The sequence below is a fragment of the Seriola aureovittata genome, chromosome 24 (genome assembly GCF_021018895.1).
Source record: "Seriola aureovittata isolate HTS-2021-v1 ecotype China chromosome 24, ASM2101889v1, whole genome shotgun sequence".
In the NCBI taxonomy this organism is placed as follows: Eukaryota; Metazoa; Chordata; class Actinopteri; order Carangiformes; family Carangidae; genus Seriola; species Seriola aureovittata.
In genome coordinates, this window is record NC_079387.1 from 2,643,112 (window position 1) to 2,666,276 (window position 23,165).

The 23,165-nt window shown below is 43.6% G+C and overlaps 1 protein-coding gene across 3 annotated transcripts in view; it reads right to left on the reverse strand.

Moving 5' to 3' along the window:
* Nucleotides 1–23,165, reverse strand: part of LOC130165228 (receptor tyrosine-protein kinase erbB-4-like) — a 220,736-nt gene that overhangs the window by 16,654 nt on the left and 180,917 nt on the right. For 2 of the 3 annotated variants that reach the window (XM_056370291.1, XM_056370289.1), the window contains exons 18-20: nt 19,744–19,866; nt 18,773–18,871; nt 14,634–14,819 (exon numbers count right to left, since the gene is read on the reverse strand). In XM_056370291.1, coding sequence (XP_056226266.1) covers nt 14,634–14,819; nt 18,773–18,871; nt 19,744–19,866 — 408 coding nt within the window. The remainder of the gene's footprint in view (nt 1–14,633; nt 14,820–18,772; nt 18,872–19,743; nt 19,867–23,165) is intronic. The other variant, XM_056370290.1, reaches the window with a different exon arrangement.

Here is a 23,165-nt window from a genome sequence, read left to right on the forward strand (position 1 = left end):
CGTCCCAGCGGAGGATGTGGGGGCAGCCTTGGTTTCAGGTCGAGAGGGTCCTGCTGATTGTGCTGCCTGAACACTGCTTAAGTGTAACAATCCCCAGAGTCCTGATGTCTTTAAGAATCGGAAGTGGTGGAATAAGATAATTTGTGATTACGTAACCTGTAGATCAGACAGGAATCTGCAGAGGAAGTAATTAGACCTGCCATGTTTGGTAAACATCATTACAATTCTGTTAGGACACGCTGACGAAGCACACACTTAGAAATATTCTTCCTTGTTATGTTCTGGAGCTTTCAGCTGTTTCACAACCATACACAATATTGCCTGTGTATGATTGACAGCTCCAGATACTCCCTGTCACCTCTGAGAGAGCTACCGCATACTGTAATGACGTAGATTCTACCTCAACACCTACTACCTTTGCAGCAATAGGAGACAGTTGAGCTGCAATGGTAGGAAGTGCTGAGATAGAATCTACGTCATGCCGTAGCCGTCCCTTTAACCGTCACTGCTTAAAGTCCCTATTTTCTGTTTTTGAAATTTTTTTGAAAAAAAGCCAAACAAAATAAAGTTGCTAACTGCAAGTTGCAACCAAGCGGCAACGAAGCTGCATGACAACTGTGAGGGTGAAGTTTTAAACTTATGCATAATTGAGGGTGTGCTGCTTTGAGTCACAGATGGGTGAGTGTATGCTTGCCACATACTGGCATGCACGCAATTAGCCGGAAGTTAGGTGGAGTCGTGCACTGCCAAGATGGCGACTGGCGAAGCAGCCTGCTCCGAGCTTCAAAACCAATCTCCAAAAAACCTGTGGGTGACGTCACAGGCTACGTCCATCTTTATCTAAAGTCTATGGTTGCAACCTGCCTTCATGCCCGGAAGGCAAAAAATCACTGTGCTCCCTCTCAGCCATTATTTTTCCAGTACCATTCCACTCAAAGAACATGTTCACGGCTGACCTTTAAAGAGGAGATAATATAGACTGTGCTGATGTGCAAAAGCGAAAGGGAAGTGTATCTTCTCTTTTTTAAGTTTCTTAAAACTTTACTTTTTATGCAACATTTGCATGTGGAAAAAAAACTAAATGCACAAGGACAATATCATTTATTGACATAGCTGAAGCTACTTTTTGAAATGTATACAGGTTTGCAGACACTAACAATCCACACGAAAGGCTCAGAAGTTCATATCAGAGCCTTTAAGCACTCTCTGAATTTGCAGCGAGACAGACGTAAGCCCTTGTGAAGTGCATCTTAAAGTCTGTGACACCATGAGCCCGAACGATGAGACTGTAACATACAGCCCCGTGGAGGGTGACTTGGAAAAGGAAAAGAAGGTGGCAGTGAGCATGCAGAGATTTCAAGGGCATCTGGACACATCCACTCAGAACTTGTACCTGTCCCAATTTTTTAAGTTACTCAAGCAAAACCTTTGCTTTTTGTATGACAGGAAAATAAAACAGAGTTTGAAAGGCTGTGGGAAAGGGAATTTGTCGATTTCCACTGACTGCACCTGATGAGATCATATGATGAAGCTTTAAAATAAAGCTCCAGAATTTTGTCACATAAGTAGCGACATTTAATTCTGTATGTTGGTTTGGCTTTTTCACAGTGGAAAAAATTTTCAGGTCAAAACCAGATGATCGGTCACTGTCAAACAGCAGCAGCACCTTCAGCCAGTTCAGTGAAGGCCTCCATTCCCAGAAGACACGTACTTGAACCCTATGCGAAAGGTCCACTGATGCCTTTTTGTTTTCGCAGCTTTCACAGCAGCTTTGTGAGCCCCGTGCTACATTGGTGCATTAAGGTTAAGGACCCACCGGCGCTGTTGCACATCCCAAATGACACTGGGAGAATGTTTGAATCTGTGAGAGGATGAAGTGCTGCTGCAGTATTTTGAAATATTTTTTTGTGCCAAAAACATTATACTTCATGGAACTTTTCAAGAGCTGTTTAGGCAAGACCTTTTGCAAGAGTCAGACTGTGCTTTAGGAGCCGAGTCAGCAGTCCTGTCACCCACTAGCCACTCTGTGTTGGTCTGTGTATATGCTTCAGACGTGTGACACTGACAAAAAAAAAACTGTTTTTGCAACTGATTAAGTTATTAGTGCAACCATTTATCACACAGAGCACCGCTTGTTTGTGTTTGCACGAAACAAAAAGTAGTTTATCCTCCTCTGAGCAAACTGGCTGCTAGGCAGGATAAAATCTCATTTTTAACATTGCTGCCGAGTCCTGAAGTGACTACAGGGGCTAAAAGGTTTCGAAAGCACCCAACAGACTGGGGTCATGGCTGGTCCATGACCCATTAGCACCTTCTCTCTAGCATGACGCGAAGAAGACTTAAGATCTGAGTCTTCAGTAATGGAGGAGAACAAGAGGATGAAGTCAGGCGTGAAAAGAGGAGCGGGGTAGTGTGGAACTGCAGAGAGCAAACACCTCAGCGGGGGAGAAAGATGCTGTGGAATAAAAGATGCTGAGTATAAAGAATAGCTGCTGGACGGTAAGTGGAGGAAGAGGACGGCGGACATGATGGGTTAGTACAGCAGGTAATAAATTCAGTGCAGGTCTTCAGCAGATACAGTATTTGGCTATTACTAACATGCTAACATGAAATGGTTGCTGATTTTATTAAGTGTGACTTATTCAAATTTGTTGCCAAGCAACATGCTCTTTCAGGAAGCAGTGGGATCCAACAGAGGTGAGGTAGTTTTAATGATAAAACTCTCGGGTACAAATGTTTGCACATGAGCAACAGTTTATTTGGGAATTCATGTCAAGAAAAGCAAAAAAGCTAAACAGGCAGGGTGCTCAGTTCCAGGAACCACAAGGTAAGGGGTGCCTGTTTCCTGAGGGAACGATAAGAGCGCCACGTGTGGTGAAACCCCCAGCCCCCCCCCACCCCGCCCCCCACCCCACCCCACCGAACAGGAGAAGACGCAGCAACAATGTGAGCAATATGGGACTGCCCGCACGCCGAGAACTGGGACTGGTGCGATAAGGGGCGCGCACAATGGGTCCGCTCAGGTGGCGCAGGTGGTCGTCTGTCATGGGCTGGGTGCTGCGCGGGAGATAGAATGGAAGGCATTCCCACAGAGCTGGCAGTCTCCAAAGCATGTGTGAAAAAACAGTGTGTGTTCGCATTGTGTGTGTGATAGAAAGAGAAAAATGGAAGGAGTGAGAATGAGCCAGTCAGTGTCCAGATGCGCCTCTCTTTAACCATTCACACGAGCACATAATACGCTCAAATTTTATTCTGAAATACTCTTATGAAAGTCTGGTTAAATTTATTATAAGCACCTTTTACAAGCTGGTTCAGCACATAGCAATTTGGGAAGATGCGGGGGGAAAAAAGAAGGTTTAGATGATGGTGCTGTGGTAGTATACTGTTTGAATTATCTCCACAGAAACCAATAAACTGCATCACCAGATGGTCCAGGTGCATGTGACATAATGTGACATATAGAATGACAGCTCAGCGGTGGCGCAGGAGTCGGCGCACAGGCCCATTTGCTCCGCATTCAGCCGTTCTGGAAACACAGTGCAGGGAAAAAAATGCACCTATCTATCAACCTGAGCTGACGTGAGTGTGTTTATTATGTGTGTGTGTGTGTGTGTGTATGCGATAAACCACATGGGCGATATTCTCTTGGTGGTGAGCGGCTTTCTGAAACAGCGTCGGAACTCATCCGCGCTTGATGTGTTCCTGCTTCCACCTTTAATTATATCCACCTCAAGAGAGAGAACCAAATGTAAAATTATCTAAGCTCTGTCACCATGATCTCAGCTCCCCTGTGGGACGGAGAGATCCTTCCAAAATGTCACTGTGCAGGCAATAAAAGACAGCTGCTGGCAAATTTACATGAGCAAATGTCAATAATTTTTTGGCTGCTGCAGTGGAATTAGAAAGAGGAAAATAGCAACTTTTTGATCAGTTAGATACATTTCTGTAAAGACAGTGACATAAAGTTGCAATCCCAAGTAGAACAAAACACTCCTGCAATGAAATCGATCGTTTGTTGCAACAAAAGACGACATGACATGCAGCCATGCAGCTAAACGTCCTTGCTGGGTGAGCGGCTCTGTCCACGCGTCAATTAGCAGCACTCGTGTGAGATCCTGTGAAGTTTCGACGTAGCTGTGAGAACAGTAATGACGGGTTTCATCGACAGCTCAGCAGCCTCTGAGCTCGACAGGTGAACCAAACAGAGAGGAGGACAGAAAGCAAGAGGGAAGGAGAGAGAAAAGAAAATTGAAGCGAGGAAATCTGATCCTTACTTGAATCAACTGAGCACCGGGGCTATACACTCAACGCAGCATTCAGCCTTCACAGTGATGCCTATAATTTGTCTGCTACTTGCTGTGACACTGCGAAGTTCTAAATTTTAATCACAGGGGATAATTATCACGCTGAGAAGCTGTCAGACTCCTCTTGATTTGACCTGCCCATCGGCTGACCCTGATACAGAGAGAGACACATTGTTCTGTCGGTATGAACACGTACATGTTCGAACAAAGATGAATTCACATGAATTCATGATGATTATAGGAATGATCTATTAGGACACATGACTGTATGCGTGGGCACACAAACAAGTGACAAAGTGCTATTGTTTCCCTGACTTACTGCATCCTGTTTGTTTATAAGAAGACAGGTAGTGCGGAGAAAATGAAAAATTGATTGCGCAAAATTGATTCGTATCAGAACCCGGCGGAATTACATGTGCTTGTTTTATGAGGATGACATTTGTAGGACTTGATAACAGAAAAAAATTAAAATTATTTTTAGCACATCTCAGAAAACGCATGGTAAGGAGGTGTCGCAGGAGAATCCCCCGCGCCGCCATTCATCTGCATGGGTGCATATGCCTGTGTCTAATGAGCCTCGGCTCCAGGCGTCATGAGTAATGGGTGTGTATGGAGAGAGGTGACCGATCCAATCAGGCCTTCCTACCCAGTGGATCTGGCAAATCAAATCCCTCCTCTTATGCATCCTTGAGCACTGCTGATCCTTACAGATAATTAGAAAGACCCGGGGGGCTTATCCCTCCACCGCCCGCTCTCCCCATCACCTCGTACTCTTCTTCCTCGGCCTCCCTGCAGCCCGTTTCCTCATTTTGTTGCATCAGCAGGGACACGAACGTACTCCTTGGGGACTGGTCTCTGCGTGTGTGTGTGTGCGTGTGTGTGTGTATAAATTTGTAAATGTGTTGGCGTTGGAGGAAGGGGAAAACTGCTCAGGGTGCATATTAGTTGGTTTTGTTTTGTTTTTTATGATGTGGCATCGTATTATGGGTTGCTCTGTTTGGTAATCACAGTGTGATGTGCTTCCTGACAAGCTTTGAGATGCAAAGATTTGTGGGACTGCATTATTAATGAAGCCCCGCGTGAATGAAGTGCTGAACGTGGATCACTACTGGAATGCCTGCTGACAGCATTAAATTCACTATAACTTAGTATAATGTGTTTCACACCGGAATAAAAGAGACTGACTGTACAGGGTGGCACTGGAAACATCAATCATTCGCTATATATCAATTTCGCCTTGCACTTAAAAGTCCTTTTCAGACAGTTTAAATGTACAAGTGAAGTATATATAATTTCCAACTCCTTTTAAATTTGTCATTAACATAAACTAAAGTTGGCATGCAATAAAATTTTACTGTGTAACTGAATCCTGTGTAAAATCAACACAAGGTACACGTACTAGCTTTTCCTTCACGTTTGCATATGGATCTGTTGACATGCGAGCTCCGGCGCTGTCATGATATTTATTCATTGCACTTTAAAGGATCTATTTGTAAGTTTTGCTATTGCTGCAAAGCTAACATTAGCATTAACAGCTATTTACTTACCAGTCTTACCAAGAGGTTGGAATAGAGAAAAAAAAAAAAAATCAACATCAAACCAATCAGTTTGCACATCTGAGCGTCTAATTTGACCAAAAGTACTTTGAGGTGCTTCGCCGCCATGCTTCCATCAGCTTTTATCAATCCAGTCCTGGAAGCTATCATTCTGATGTCCTCTGACGCACATCAGACATTTCCCATTTCCTGCACATGCTCGACGTGTCAGTGATAAATACGCCAAGGTGGAGAAACATCTTTCACCTCCAGGCTTCATCATGTCTGCTCATCAGCTGTTAACTTGAATTTAAGTGGATGTTGTTGACAGGAGTCATGTTACTCTCCAGTTCCTAATCATAATTGCCTTTTAGAGCAAAGTGAAGTGTTTTAAATCATTCTATGGTTAATTTTCCTGCCACAGCACCTTTTATACAGAGCTAAAGGATGGCAACAAGCACTGATATATGAACTACAGTATGCTGTTTGAAAATAATATTCACTATTCCAATATATTCAGTGACACCTGAAATTTCCGAGGAAGGGTGACCTTTAAATTTACTATTTAAATATTATTAATTCATCAAAATACCACAAGAACTGTAGCATGGAGAGAGAAACCAAAGGGGCGTTCACACACAAAAGCCCAAAACTCAATTCTGACTTGATATTGATATCTGCATGTATGACACAAGCACGATAATAAAGAGGTCACAAACAGAACACTTGCCTGCTTGCAGCTTGTATGCTGTCAGGTTACCAAGTGTTTTCAGTCTGTTTATAGTGACTCTTTCAGAATTTGTCTTTTGTTGGCCCGGTTTTAACCATCAGAAGATTCTAAAGGCTTGTGTCGTGTTTTGTTGCCATGGAGGCCATAAATTCATGGCAACTGAAAGCAAGTTCATTGCAACAGTGTCAAATTCACAGGAGTTGTTCATGCATCTATCCACGCAGAGCTTCCTAAGATGTTTCGCAGTGCTAGAATGAAGCCTTTTTTTTTTTTTTTTTTGCCTCTGAGTGACAGCGGTACTTATTCATCCAGCAACAAAAGGGCCGAGATCTGAAGAATGTCAATTTGGGTCTTTTAAGTTTTAACCAATGTTGTCAGTAAGGAGCACTTGCGGTCAACATCGGCTACATACCTGATGAAAACACTAATATTCTGTCTATGTAATGGGAGCAAAAAAAAAAGAAAAAGAAAAAAGAAGAAAGGAAAATCAGGGCAACTTCAGTTAATTGTCTACATACACGTGTCCAGGCCCTGCAGGAGCATCGTTTCCTTTCATTGAGATGCGATAACATGATAGACGCAAGGAGGGGAGGTGATTTCATTCAAAGCAAAGACAGGAATCCATCTTCCAGGGAGGGAGGGAAAGATGAGGGATATGAGCTTGGGGGGAGGGGATAAGAGAGCATGAGCAGGAGAAAGTGTTAAGGCTTGGCTAATGAGTACAGGCGAGATGTGTCTGCTCAGCACAGAGCAGCATTTGCAGGGAAGTGAATGACACAGAGGGCTCCACACTAAGCTTGACCAGATTGGATCTCCAGCCATCAGGTGGTATCTCCGGGGAGCCACCACAGGATGCAAATCCAAACACACACACACGCACACACTCTGAAAGTGTACACATCTTTGTGTCCACACGGGAATATTACCACACATGAGTGCACCCAAAGATCAGGAACCAAATCGAAAAGACCAGAGATTTTACTTTTACTTTCCCTGACTAAGCAGTAGCAGGACACCGTGTGTGTGTGTGCGGGTGTGCGTGTAAAGGCACTGGAGTATTTTTCTTGACGTCTGTATGTGCTTAGTTTCCCACACATATATCTCAAAGCAGGTGCTATAAATTAAAACGATCATATCATTGCTTCTGCACTCATGCTCTCATGCATATTTTACCACAACGTCGTACAGTGTCGAGCTCACCTTGGAGAAATTATTTAAGGTCAATGTTCTACACCATCATTAGCTCTGTCAATCTGTAAAATGCTGTCCAGAGCCGCCATGGCAGCAGAGCTCTACTCCAACCGGAGGGGTTTTCCTGCAGGGCATGTTGCGTTAATGCGAGTCCACCAGTTCGCCGGTGGGTATGTTTACATGACTCACTCTACTCCCTCACCCCTCACCAACTGAAGGCCTCTGTGTGACCTAGATACAAGCCCCTGCCCAACAGCGATCACCCCCCCCAAAACCAATCAAGACTCTCGTCCAGACTGGGCTTCAGTGCCAAAGCCAATCATTTCAACGGCAGGACAGCTACTTGCTGAATCTATTCTACTTTCATTATACTGAGCCTGAGGAAAGAGACTGTGAAAGGAAGACAGAGAGAGAAAGAGAGAGGAAAGGAGAGGAGGGGGAGCCAAATTAAAAGACTCCCGTAGCCCCACATACACTTAGTTCCGATCCCATATTTAATTCAGTGATTGATTTGTTCATTAAAATACATCCCAAACCTAATTATTCCATTAATAATCCAAAACCTAATGAAAAAATACTCTGTATATGTGTGTGAGACAGTGTGAGGGTGAATGAGACCGAGAGAGAGATTCAGTTGGTGAGTGGTAAAGAGAAGGGGAGAAGAGGGAGATGCAAAAGGGACAGAAAGGGGAAAAGGAGGTCATTTTTATGCACTTAGAAATTCGTATTTTTCTCTCTCCACACACACACACACACACACACACACACACACACACACACACACACACACACAGGGTCACTTGAGGACATGTGAGTTGGAGTGGGTAATGTATGTGGAGATGTATGGCAAACTTTGACCTCTGTTAACCCCAGCACACAGCCACCATGGGAACAGAGACAACGACAGCTGTGTCAAAAGAAAGGAAATGTAAAAGGAGAACAGAGAGGGAAAGAAAAGGGAAGCTAAGAGAAGACAGAAGGAAAGGAAAGGAAAGGAAAGGAAAGGAAAGGAAAGGAAAGGAAAGGAAAGGAAAGGAAAGGAGGTAAAAGGACGGGAAATGAAAGATTATCAAAGCAAAGAGGAAAATGATGGGAAAGGAAAAAATAGGAAATGGAACAGGATAAATGAAAGGAAAGTACAGTAAAACAGAGGTAAGGAAATGAAGGAAAGGTGGTGAGAAAAAGGAAAGGAAACACACAGATCCCAACAGACCTCTGTGTGTGTCCTGCATTATTTCTGTAACTCCATGCATGTGTTATTATGTGAGTGCCAGTCACTGTGAGTGTGTGTGTGTGTGTGTGTGTGTGGGTGTGTGTGTGTGTGGCGGTAGGAGTGGGGCAGCCCTGAGTGTGGCTGTAGATTAATGGGGGCCATTATCTCAATGCCCAAAACACTCAGTGATGAAGAGTCACTGCCTGGCGACAGGCCTCGGCCAATCAATTTGCAGCGCGGCGGTCAACTGCCCGGGTCAGAGCCCACATACGGCTGGTGTTTGTGCTGTTGTTGTGGTGGTGGGGGGGTGGGGGTGGGGGATTGGCAAATTGCCACGACTTTATGGTGAAATCGGAAAAAGAAAGAGATTATATTTCTGCCTGGTTCAGGCGGTTTTGCAGCTCGGATGGACAGAATCCATGTGTCATTTCTCTCTGGGTAAACACTGCAATGTATGTACTCAGCAGTCCTGGAGAATAACTAAGTAGATTCAAGGTTCAAGGTTACAAAACTAGTGGAGGGAAATGGAAATTCGTACAAACAAAAGTTTGTACACAAAAAGTACAAATATGCAAGTGTTCAAATGTGCGGTTGTAGCGGAAGGAATATAACCATCAATAACACTTGGGATGAAAGAGACATGGAGACCCCTCGTCCTATAAACAGGTCTGAGGGCAACAGCTCAAGCTCCCTCTGGTCCTGGAAGTCCTGTATTGGGCCTGCCTGATTTATAACAGGTGGCCATTTAAACAAGACTGCTGAGTCAAATGTCTTTAGTTTTTGACAAATTTAGATGGAGGAAAGACTCATCACACCAAGCCACAAAGTCATCCACCACTGCCCATGATCCTCTTCCTCCCCTTCAAGAAGGCTGACAGTAACAGAGTCAGCGTGTATCTATTCTTATGGTTGCTGTGACACTTGGAAGAGTTGTAAAGTAAAATCCAGTCCATTAGTCAAGTCAACAAGTCCATTATCCAACCAATCAGGTGAGGATCAAGTTTGAAGTGGCAAATGAGCCTCTCTGTGAGCAGGAGTGACTGGATGGTATTAAATGCTGAAGATAAATCAATAAATAAAAGTCTGACATGAGTCTTGTGGGCCTCCAAATGCTGATACAGAAAGTGTAAGAGTGTGATGACAGTATCCTCCACACCTCTACCAGGTGTGTGCGCAAACTGTAACAGATCCAGTCGTTCCACGACCTGCAATAAAACCTCTTACCCCCCTATACTCAGTAGCTGGCTGCGGACGTTGTCAAGTCCTGCACTCTTGGTGTCAGTATGTCTGAAGGGGTTTGCTGCTCTCTCCACATCAGTATCGAACGCTGGAGAAACTATGGTCTTTTCTCTTATCTCATTTATCTGTACAGTCAAATCATGATTATCACATCTTAGATAAAAACCGTTAAGTTCATCAGACATGCGTTTATCTGAATGAAAACCATCCGAAGCGACCTCTCTGTTGCCCTCATTCTGTGATACTATCATAGTTCTCATTCTGTTCCAGGCTGAGCTCGCCCTCAGTCTTGTACCTTAGTTTAGCCTCCTTTATTTCAGCCCTCAAGTCACACAATATTTTTTTTTCAATGACAGTTTTGATGTACTTGTACTTTAATAATATGATGTTATGCTGCTTTGTAGATCTACTGCGCTACATTTCACTTCTAAATATTTTACTTTTAAGAAGGACTGTCGAGCAGGATAGAGCCCCTGCCATGTTTTAATTATATTTCCCAAAGTAATTGTGTTTACATTCTTTCTTTCACATTGCGATATAGAGCGACAATGTGAAGGTTTCCCATGTCTCGCTAATGAAAAGGAAGACTACGGAGTGCAATTATTAACTGCAAAGTAATGATGTTTACATTCTGTGATTCGTGGCGTGATGCAGAGCGAGGATCATGGCGAGCAGAGGGTTTGTCTGTGTTTACTGTCTGGTGTGACTGAGAAAGCCATTCTTCAACTTGCTTGATGTTGTCTTCACTATCAACAACATGGAAACTTGTTTCAAGCAAACCAGGCTCCAGCTGGCATCTAAACAGCCAAGGACTTGCACATCAGCTCTGGTAGCTATATTTGCTAATTGCATGGGCTCTGTTGTCATCCAGCTTTATTCCATTTATAGCTACTATACTAACTCGCTCGCTACTATTGTAGTTGCTTTGCAGATTAAGATTCAACAACATATGATCATCTTACATAAATGCTTCATTCTTATAGATTCAACATATACTCTGACACCCTGAAGGATGCAGTCTGCTTTAGACCGGAAGCAAGCCTGGCTCAGTATGTTGTCAGGAAAAAGTACACAGTAAGAGCTTGGTCTTGGTACTATCAAGACCTTGTTTTTCGTACTTTCTCTGTTCTTTTTATAACTTCTTTCCCTCCCTTACTTTCTCCTGTCCTCTATCGTAACAACACCCTTTTCAAAGCTAACTGAAGATGGAGGGGAAATTATTCTCCCCTTTCCCAGAAAATTGTATGTCTTTCTCCTGGGGGAAAGGTTCCCCGTCATTACCTTGAGAGCGGAAAGATCACTCAGAGAAGATGTCTCTGTGTTATTTATTCGGTCCACTCGCACAAAAACACACTGGCATTTCCTCAAACACACACATGACGCAAAAAAACTCACACGCACGAGAATGCAAAGACACATTAATGCTTATGGACACACCGCAGAGAATGTCTGTCTGTTTTCTGGCTTGAAAAATACCTCTGGGCTATGTGATGGAGGACCTGTGAGGAGGATCCAAGAGCTTAACATAACGCAGAAGAACCAAGCCACCTGGCTTTAATGCTGCAAGCGTTTTTCATGAGCTCCGTGAACAACACATGCTGGTAAATGGACTTCCTGTACCCAGGAACAAACCCTGTATCAGTTGGCAGAGGAAATACTCTATATTCTTAAGAACTCAAGTGCAAACAAGCAAGACACGCTCTGCTTGGTGGTCACTGAAATCAATTTTCACCATTGATTTTAGCTCATAAAGTTACCTAATTAGAAACAAATGACACCACTGAACCAATAGACTGAGATGTTGACATTGCATGTGTAATCCTAAGTGATGTGTCATTTTAACTTGAAATCCTTCACCGATCATTTAGCCCCAGGGGTGAGAGTCTAACTAACATGCAGATAGCTGTTACTTATTAAAATGGAAGCATTAATGGAAAGGACAGTTCTTTCTAATGCTAATAGGAACATAGGAAACCCTATTGATTCCTCTCACTAAATCATCTATCAATCAATCAAGCAGCTTCGGTCACGAAAAGAAGTCACAAGAAAGAACAGCAGTTATTGCAATCAATCACAATGTATGTCCTGAACTGAATGTCACAGTGCCATGCGGGTTGAGGACAGAGGTGAAAAATCTTCTCTCCTGCTCTTCTTCGCTTACAGAACTGCTAAGAAACTGACACTTCCTCTCCTGTCACCACAGGTGAAATCGAATCCAATTACGGCAATAAGTACCTGCTTAAGCAGCCTGCTCCTCAAGCTCGTGGAATTCATCCATCATGTGGGGGGGTGGGAATAAAGGGTTAAGCCCTCCCACACTAAACCTAAACGCCATGGACCCTACGCTCTCATCGCTGACTCAGACAGCTGAAATGAGAGAATATATATCGCCTTTAAGGATGACCACAGCGAATCAATTCCAGCAGTTTGACTGAAAGAGGAATGTTTTAGAAACAGGACATTATCTGAGGAGTGCCCGTAAAAGAGTTTTCAAGTCCAGAGTTTCATTTGTGAAGATGAGGTTTATACTACATTAGCATGTTGTTACGCTACGTGTTATAATACGGCTGAATATTGGGCCTCCATTTGAAATGACAGTCTCGGTTGTCTCAGGATGTGGAGCAGGTGTTTCAAAGATTGTTTTTCTTATATAATATGAGTCACGCAAGTGCAATTAATCACCTCTACTGTCACATCATCGCCTCAAAATTATATCAAAACCTTCGTTAAAACAAATCTGGTTAAAAGCAGAACTGTCACAAGCACAACGGATGACTGGCATGGATGAAGTAATAGCAAGGCAGAAGTTTTCCTCATCCTCACAGGCTCTCACTCATATTGCTCCCTCACCTTATACAGATTTGATCACTGCTCTCTCATCCATGATCGGGGATCAAGTGAGTACTACACTTGCTTTATGTGTGACAAGCAGAACTGTGGCTAATTTTTGTGTAATTCTGTGTGTAATTGTGTCATTTGCTCTCACTTCAACTGCCATCCTCATGGGGGACAGAGGCTTTGTTGCATTTAAAGTGATACTGAATAGCTTTGCTCAAGATGCATGAAATGGCTAAATGTGAATGGAATAGATGTGAAGCTGCATCTTGGCCAGTGGCCAGAACTGGTTAAATACGTCTGGAGCTTTGCAATAACCGTGAATGTTTTATTGAAATACAGTATGTAGCCAGTCTGGTTGAGTTTGAAATTGCTGACTTTGTGCTACATTTTCTGCAGGAAAGCAACACAGATCCTCAACATTTGGCTTGACCAGTGAAATGACATGAAATGGCATGCATTTCTTGGAGGCACAGATGCAGAAAAAGTCTTTTTGCTTGACTTAAACTTCAATCAGTAGAACCACACACATTAGCAAATTGACAGAATTGGACAGCAACAAGTCTCGGGCTGCTCAACACCAGCAGTAAATCAGCCTTTTGTCAGATCACTTCTTTGCCGCTACTGCTTCCAGAGGCTCTGCATCACAGCATATGTCTGCCTGCACAGCATGTAGCAGCAGCATAGCACCTTACTGTATCCCGCAGTTATAATTCAGAGAAATTAAATCTTACCAGGCAGTTACACTATCAAGCAGTCTGACTGCACTGCTTTAATTTGCAAACAAAACACAAATGTTCTTTGGGTAAGCAAAAGTACGCACAATATCTCAAGCCTTACTGCTCTTCTGATGATTCGGAGCGCAGATTTTGTTTGAGCAGCAAAGAATGGTCTTTAATTTGTTGATATCTTGTACTGTCACTCGTTTCCCGAAAGAATAATGTGTGTTGATGTGCTTCCACGACAGAGTTCAGGGCAAAGTGCTGCTTAACAACGTCAGTGGCCTATCATGTCACTGTGAAGGGTCGTGGAAATGATCAGTGTGTCAAGCAGTGAGGATAATTAGGATCAACAGGGGCAAACTGGGAGTTATTTAGTCTGGAACGTCAACACTAACAGCCATATAAGCTCTGTGTTTGTTCTCAAAATGGCATGCTTTTGAACGTGCAGCTGCTGCTCTCTGATTCTTAATGATTGCTCTGAGTTTGCAGCAAGTGTTTTGCATAATTTCAATCTTGATACAATGCCACCAAGCCTGGACAACAACAATGGGAACCTGAAACTGAAAGGTCAGACAGATCAGGGACATTTGTGATATCAGTTCAAAACTGTTTTGAAAGCTGTTTAAATAAGAATTTGGAAAGGTACAATAAAAACGATGCTATTGCAGAAATCTGACACTGGACTTGGCAACCCTCTACATGTCACCATCCATCAAACTCTGGCTTGGATAAAGGCAGACTCATGCGACATGAACGCAACCTGATAAAACCTATTACAGCCCTCACACCTGCCAACACATGCAGTACAATAAGACACCACAAGGTGCCGTCCTCCTTTGACATGATCACACCGTCGTCACTTACCTTGGCGATTTGGACACACCAGTTGAGCAGCAGCTGCGATCCGATGTTGTCCTTGTGCTCGTGCACATAGTCGAGGAGGCAGCCGTGGGGCATGAGCTGCGTGACCAGCTGGATGGTGGGGCTCAGGCAAACGCCCAGCAGACGCACCAGGTGGGGGTGCTCCATGCTGGCCATGATCAGGGCCTCCTGGGTGAGAGGGGGGAGAAGGACAAAAGAGGGACTAAGGGGACTGTTGCAATAATTCTGAGGAACTCCCAGAACTCCCAAACTTCTGAAGCCACGTCTTTCTGTGAGTTAGGAACTGCTCAGTGGCTCAGGAGCTGATTTTACTGACCATTAGGAAAATGATTCAAATGAAGGGACATTAATGCTTAAGGATGCATATGTTTGGGGTCATGTTTGCTCAGTTGACAGGTTTCTACGGCCTACTCACTGCGATGGTTGCCACGTATACAGTCCAACTTGGCTTTGGTCAGATTCACTGCTTTTGCTCAAATGTTCCTGCCTCCAAAAAGGACTGAGAAGCTGGCACTGGGCGGTAAACTAAAACTAAAAGGCTGTAAAAATCCCCAGTCATGCTCTGGTATTTTGGCATTTTGGCTTGTTACCCCTTACAATAAAGTAATGTCTGCTTGTGACCCCCTTCATCACACCAGTGTGGATATGAGTTATGAGCACTAAAGCAAAAAAAAAAAGATTTTCAGGACCTCTGAGGAGTCCATCTCTCAGGTTAGGAGCCACTGGTATAAAGGTATATTAGATTCTGTTTTTATAGTAGGATTCAGTGTCTGTCCATGCATCTATTATCCATGGATAACGCTGCACTGTATTCCAAACACTTCCAAGTGGAGGTGGAGTTAGATGCATAAATTAAGACTTGTGGGATGATGACTATATCTGCATGCACAGCATCTGTCCGCCGAGTATTCTCACTGCAAGAGAAAATCCTGCAGAAACCTTCTTCAAAGCTGCACAAAGCAGCCTTTTTCATCTATATTTTAACACATAGAGGTTCTTAAATGTTGCACCAACACAATCAAGAACTGTGAGTCATTCAGGCTTATAATTCCGGCCGTTGTCTAATACATAGTCGCTGTCTGGCACTCTCTGTCTCGTTTCATGAGCTACTTCTCAGTTTTCTGTCTTGATTGATTTGGTGTGTAAATGCTGTCTCTGGCTTCCCCTCTCATCTCTCTCTGCAGCAGATGGACGTAGAGGTTCGAACAGTTGGGACTCAATGTTGGATAATTGTTATTGCGGAGCTGCAAGCAGAAGGATGTGTGGTGGTGATGAAGTGTTATGATGGCGAGGGCTGATTCTCGTGCATTACGGCAGAGCAGAAGCTGCACTCAGAGCCATTGCTTAAAAACACTCACTTCAGTCGTCGGTCTCATCTCCTATTGCCTCCTTTCTCTCTCGCTCATTCGCACGCTCTCACATGCGGACACACTCTCTTGGCAGCTCTCAAAAACCACTCACGCTCACACACTCAAGGACACACACACACACACACACACACACACACACACACACTCCCCGTCGCTATCTCTGCGTACAGCAAATGGTCGAGGAGGTGTATATCCAGGCTTGGCCCCAGGGCAGCTGATAGATGGATGAGGTGCCTTTTTAAATTTAGATGCTAAAGAATGAGCTTAGAGGGAGAGTGGTGGTGGTGTGGGTGTGAGTAGATTAATTCTAAACAGGAGGGGGGCCATAGGCCATAGAGGGGCTTTTGGCATCATCAGTGGCCTGATTTAAACAGAGCCTCATGGCCCAAAGTAGTGCCACTACATCGCCACTTCATAAAACCACCTGCCTCCCCCTGCAACTGCTCCATGTTATACAACTCCAGCCACACCGAGTGCACCTCACACCTCGGGATCAAGAGAGAAAGAAAAAGGGAGCGCGGAAGGAGGACATCTGTGTGTGGAAACAGAAAGGAGGAGAGAGCCCTTTTATTCTCACTCTGTGATCCCAAAAGACCCGGGAGTCGTAAACTATGTCGGGCTAAATTCTTGCTCTTGCTTTCTACTCCCGGGGCAAGTGTTACAAGGACTTGGTGTGTGTGTGTATGTGTGTGTGCATGGCCGTGTGTGCACGAATTTGTGTGTGTGTTTTGGTTTCCCTCTCATCTCCCTGAGCGCTGACCTCGATTACTGCCGCCTGACCCTCCCTCCTCATCTAACGCACTTGCTCTCTTTCCCTCACACACACACGCACACACGCAGGAACATGCAACAGTTCTGCAGGGCTCTGCCAGTCTATCACCCGGTGTGTGTGTGTGTGTGTGCTTGTGCGCGTGTGTGCGTGCATGTGTGTGTGTGTGTTTGTACCAAAACATATTAAATTAGTGTATTATTAGGCCTTTGCATTTCACACATTGCTAACTCACATATTTGCCAACACAAGCAAATCAGCCTGCATCCCTCACATGCGCGGCCACCACTACATAGGGAACCTTTTGTTGAGCTCTGTTTGGTTATGTATGTGTGTGTGTCTGTGTGTGTGTGTGTGTGTGTGTGTGTGTGTGTGTGTGTGTGTGTGTGTGTGTGTGCGCGTGTGTGTGTATGTGTGTGTTTGTGAATGTGGATTTTCGGAGTGTGTTTAGAGCTGGCACTCTAGTGGCTAGTATCCCAGTGGTGAGGCGTGAGCCTGCCTTTAGATTGCTGTTTAACAAGCCGGCAGACAGAGCATATTGGCTCTGGATGGACAGAGACCCCCGCTGGGAGAAACAGAGGGAGAGGAGAGGGAAGGGAGGAGATGGGGGAGGTAGAGGGAGGATGCAGGCACAGGAGAGGAAAGGAGAAATTGGGCAGAAAGGGAAAAAGAAGGTGGAATCACAGCCTCGTTGCCACACTTTTGCATTCATAAGGAATTATTAAACCTAAATTATTAAATTTGTGAATAACTGGTGTCCAGTCAACAGTTTTCAAGATTTCTCTTTCATAATGGGGAAATATTTTTGGGCCAGATTGGACTTTTTGCTTCCAGTACAGCCACTGGCCACTGGAGCCTGCCTCCATGCATTGAATCCCACTTTCTTCATACATCCAAGAAACTGGTAATATAAACTCATGACTTCTTGCATGTTTTTCACAAAAAAGAAAAACACAAAATGAGGAAAGGCTTTATTGTGAAAAACCACAGGAAGTTGACAATTCTAGCACAGTTAGCAAACGTAAAGATGACTCAATAAAGGTAAATTAATATTTGATTTGTTGGCATGTTTTGTTGAGAAGTTCGACACAAACTGTAAGACTGAATCTCTGACATATAAGGTTGTAGCTAACAATGATTTTCATCATTAATTAATCTGATGATTATTTTTTCAGTTGTTTATTCGTCTAGCAAATGTCAAAAAATACTGAAAAATACAAAGTCAAAAACTCTTCACTGGCGCTCCAGTTGGCTTGTTTCGTCCAACCAATATTCTAAAACCCAAGATAATTAGAGTCTGAGCTGGAACCAGTGAATTCTGGGCATTTTTGCTTGTAAAATGACCCTAACAACTGTTCCATTAACAAAATAGTTGATTAACTTCCAGTCCATCTACTAAAACTGTCCAAGTAGAAAGGGAACTGATGTTTAATTATAGGAACAACAATGAAAATACAGGGCCGTGCTCAGGTGAGGTGGTTAGTTAAATGAAGATTTAAACAGGTAAAATGTCTGAAGAAAATAATATGAAGACAAACTACTCTCCTGCAAAACTCATAGTTGAGAAACCCTTACTGTGTGAAAAGTGGAGAGTGGAAGGAGCAGAGAGGAGAAAGGTGACAAAGATAAGGTGGGAACTCCAGCTTACCCCCCTGCTCCTCTTCTTCTCCCCTTCTATCACTCCTGGATTCCAATAAAGCCATATCTCATAAACAAGTGCTGTTTTCTTTAATAGAGTCTCGTTCAATACATGCCTGGCTGTACAGCGGAGTGCGGTTCCCTTTATTACTGGCTCTGACTGAGGTGGTACTCTCATAAGAATTTACCGCCGAATGCACAATCCCACAAAGTGACAGGCTCGGCCATCTCTGTGACAAGGCTAAGGCTTTAACAGCTCACACACCTGAACACACACACACACGCACACAAACACACAAACACGGACCAAAACAGACACAAACTGTTGCAATATAAATACTCACGTCCATGAACTCCACATTGGCTTTAGGGCCGGTGGCCTCGTTGAGGATTTTAATGGCCACGGGGATCTTCACTGTTTCACCTTCTGGGACCCAGATGCCCTGAAATATACAAGCAATCACCATAAACGCACTGCACTAAGTCTCAATAAACACGGTGATTTTGATGACGGCTGCTTATGTTTTAATGGCGTCTACTGTCCTGCTAACCTTCCTCTGCAGGTTGGTGTTTGCACCTGCACCGACTCTATTCCTGAGGCCGAGTCTGCGCTCTCGTGACCTGCTTGTCACTGTAAAAAAATCATTTATTACTCGACCTGTTCTCAGGTGAGTCTGAACACCTTCAATAAAGTCGTGGGAAAAGAGAATTAAAACGAGGAAATATTAAAGTCTTATTTACTTTATGGGGCCTAAAGTCAACCACCTGCTACAGGCAAGGAGCTGTGCATAATAATATGGCTATAAATTGATGGTAGACTATGTATGCAGATCAAGTGTAATAAAATATAGCTATAAAAGAACAACAAGCCCAGCAGTAGTGGTATTGAGAGGAATGGTGGTGGGGAAATAGAGTATTTATTCAATGGGTTTGCTGAGTTTCACGGTGACATGAATAATTTTGCCAAGGGCAGTGAATCTGGCAAACAAACAGCATTTTCAGTTCCAGGTCCTTGAACCGCCCTAGGCTCATGTCTGTCAGGAAACATTGATATAAAGGGAAATATTTATGCTTATTGTTTAGGTTGTCAAGAAGGGTTGTTTTACTGGTGGGAGGGCAGCTTCCGCTGAAAGAAACTTTGTGCTCGAGTATCTTGTTCGCCATTTAGCTGATCCACTGATGTTTGATTGATGATCCGGAGGCTGCGCATTTGAGCAAGGCCTGGTGAGTGAATTATGTACACACACACACACACACACACACACACACACACACACATAAACAGGCTCTTACATATGCAGACACACACGCTGACCTTGTAGACGGTTCCAAAAGCTCCTGAACCCAGAATCTTGACCCTCTTCAGCTCCGTCTCTTTCAGGATCCGCAGCTGAGCCTGGTTAGGGGCCGTTCCACTGGGGGTCAGGGGCTCCACCAGCTGACAACACACACACACACACACACACACACACACACACACAAACATAAATATTTAGAGTATTTCCCCACTAACCATTTCCTTTTTATAGGTAATAGTGCCAAAAACATGAGAGTCCTTCCTCACAGCTACTTCTTTTATTTTGAAAATACTAAAAGCCTAAAGCTAGCCTTTCTTTTGCTACGAGTCTAAATATTTTCATCCTCCTGCTCTTGAAACCCTGAATAGTAAAAACATTTAAGAGGTGTTGGGGGAGTGCAGCAGGGTGAGGACGCTTTGTTTAAAACAATAAGAAATAAACTACTCTTGGAAAGAAGATTGAAGGTAAAACCAAGCTTTTTGTTTTTCTATAGCAAATAAATACAAAGCCAAACACAGACATGATTTTGCAATACACACACACACACACATTTATGACAGGCAAATAATTTGGGGGTGTGAATGAGAAGTTTGCAGCGTGTCCACGACTAAACAAATCACAGTCTGGTGTCAGCTACTATCAAAGCTGACAAAGAGTAGCAGCTCACCAGCTGTGCACATACAAAACAATTTCCAATCGGAGGTTATGACGAGCCTCTTCCACGCTGCCTGGCTGCCAGGAACAGCTGACACCGAGCAGCATCCCAGCAGCTGGCCGGCCACCCGCCTCAACCGCTAGCCGCTCAACAAAGCCTCGGTTAGTGAATATAAAGAGCGGTGGCTGGCACCTGTAACCGAGCTGTGAAGAGATCTGAGCCAGAGGGAAGGAAGAGCCAAACACACGCGCACGCACGCACGCACACAGATATACACATACATATAACACCTAAATTCAGCCAGACAGCATATAGTACATATCTCACAACAATAACACATGCATGATGTTCAGATTCAAACATCAAATCAAAAGCAAAGATGAAGAACATACACACACACACGAACACATAGCACATATCAGACCACAAAACACACACACACACACAGAAGAAGTCAATGTCTCCGATCAATACATGTCTTAATGAGCCTATCAGCCTATCGGGTCTCACATTCGCTGTGGTTTATCAGCAGCATAATCACCCAGCTCAACCATGGCCATCAAACAATATAATGAGACCATATATCAGTCGGTCAGCCATACAAGCACTTACTCAATGTGATATAAAACCATCAGCACAATAGGGCCGGCGATTGCACCGCCAGGCCGGTCCACAGAATGGATGACATTGCCCGCAGCATGGCAATGACACGTCGTTTAATGGCTATTGTTATGGCCGGGCCGGAGGGCGTGGTGTAAGCCCGCTGAGATATCACTGCAGGAAGTGAGTTAGCAGACGGAGCAGGGGAAGGGAGGATGAGGGATAAATATCAGGGGAAGTGAGTGAGATGACAGAAGTAGCACTGAGTGACTATGTGATAGATCTTAACCCGCTTATTTCATCCAATGTGTCCTGAAATCTTGTTTACAAAAGTACAATTCCATGACATCTGGGCAAACTATCCACTGAGGAAGACAATGTGATGTCATCAAAAGCTACTAAATGGACCTTGAGGTGAAATTGGTCCACGGTCAAGTGACAGCACCTCTCCTGCATTAAAAAAAATAAGCCATAAATGCAGAATATTAAACTCTTTTGTTTCTCTTTCCCCAGTGTGTTTAAGGCTGAAGCTAACTTAATCATTTGGCAATTCCACATGAGAGAAAAAGCAACACTGGCAGCAAATATTCAAGACATTTATTGGACAATAATTGTGCCAAAAATAACAAGGATTCTGTCTTGGTATCAGTTTCTTTAAAAAAAAACATTCATTATGAAAGGCTTGTAAGTAGCTCCTGCTATCATTAATGGCTAATTGATAGAGGTTTAGAGCATTAGTATTAAGCCAGTAGCTGTCGGGCATATTAATTTAGTCCACTTGTGTCACTACACTGACGTTTTTTAAGTCTCATTTGAATACACAAAAAAATAAACAACTTCTTGTTACTATTATTATTATCCAATATCTGTTTATGACAAACTTATACATACATTCCTGTAACTGCATAGATTCACTATTGACTTGTGCTATTTCAGTTTCTCATCAAAAGTTCACTTATTGCAATTTGTCTGTATTACTTTTATTATTCTATTTTCTTATCTGCCTCTTTGGGCATCATTATCTTTTGCTTCATGCCTGATTTATGTGACTTGATGTTACATCCATATATTTTTGGGAGCTGGCAGATTATTTTGCAGACAACCCCTCAATTCTTTCATATTCTTTGACAGTATTTAGACCATCCCATGACACTAAAACTCTCAACTGTATCCAGTGAGGTGGGTTTAGTGACTCTTTAGTGCAAGGTGATCTAGGTTGATTGTTAGAGGTACAGCAAATGGACTATTAAATAACACAGAAACTCTGGCTGACTTTCTTCCTGCCGACAAGAAGGACAAGCTTTGGTCGCATCCATCATATCAGCCTGGGGAAAGAGCATTATTTGAATCAGTGTGTTTTGTGCATACACTGCATGGATGACATGAGAACCAGTCACATTGTAGGTCGAGGGAAATAGAGTGATTTGGAAAGAGAGAGCAGAGCTGAGGCGCAGGGAGGTGGCGACAGAGCCGTAATAAGAGCAGATGGTAACAGGCTGTAGTTGTTATTGTTCCATTAGGATAAAGCTGGACTGGACTGATGAGGGGAAGTGAAGAGGGGAGGAGAGGAGGAGAGGGAAGGAGTGGAGAGGGGAGGTCTATTAAATGAGATGCAGACCCATGGCCTAGAAAATTCTCTTGAGCTAGTTCGGACTCACACACTCTCCACGACACTTTATTTACCAGCTAATAATCCACCATGCCTTTGCCAAATGAGCTTCAGTGGTGGCGCGGTGGAGAGGATTCGGATTCTTCATTGGACAAATAAGCAGTATGTTCAAGCCTTGGGCTAGAATACATTCACAGAATTATTGTGTATTGAATAAGTAAACAGTGTCCTCAAACATAAACTTGTTCTGCAATCCCTCGGGTGTACGCTTTAATGTTCACATTACCCATATAAAACGCTGCATTTGTTGCGCTGCGTAATTGAAATCAGGTGGAACAAGATTGCCGTGCTTAACAGCCAGCACATTGTGGGGAACCAGTACTGGTATCTTGAAGTTATTCTACTTTCTTCTCTGCCCACATCTGATTAGCTCTTGATTGAGAGCAGGAAAAGATGGAAACTATGCAGCGCTGGGGCTTTGCAGGGCCAGGAGGGGGCATCACTGTTTGATACACTCAGATAGATAGGTAAGCGATAGCCAAATGATCTAAACCAATTTTTTTGAAGTAACACCA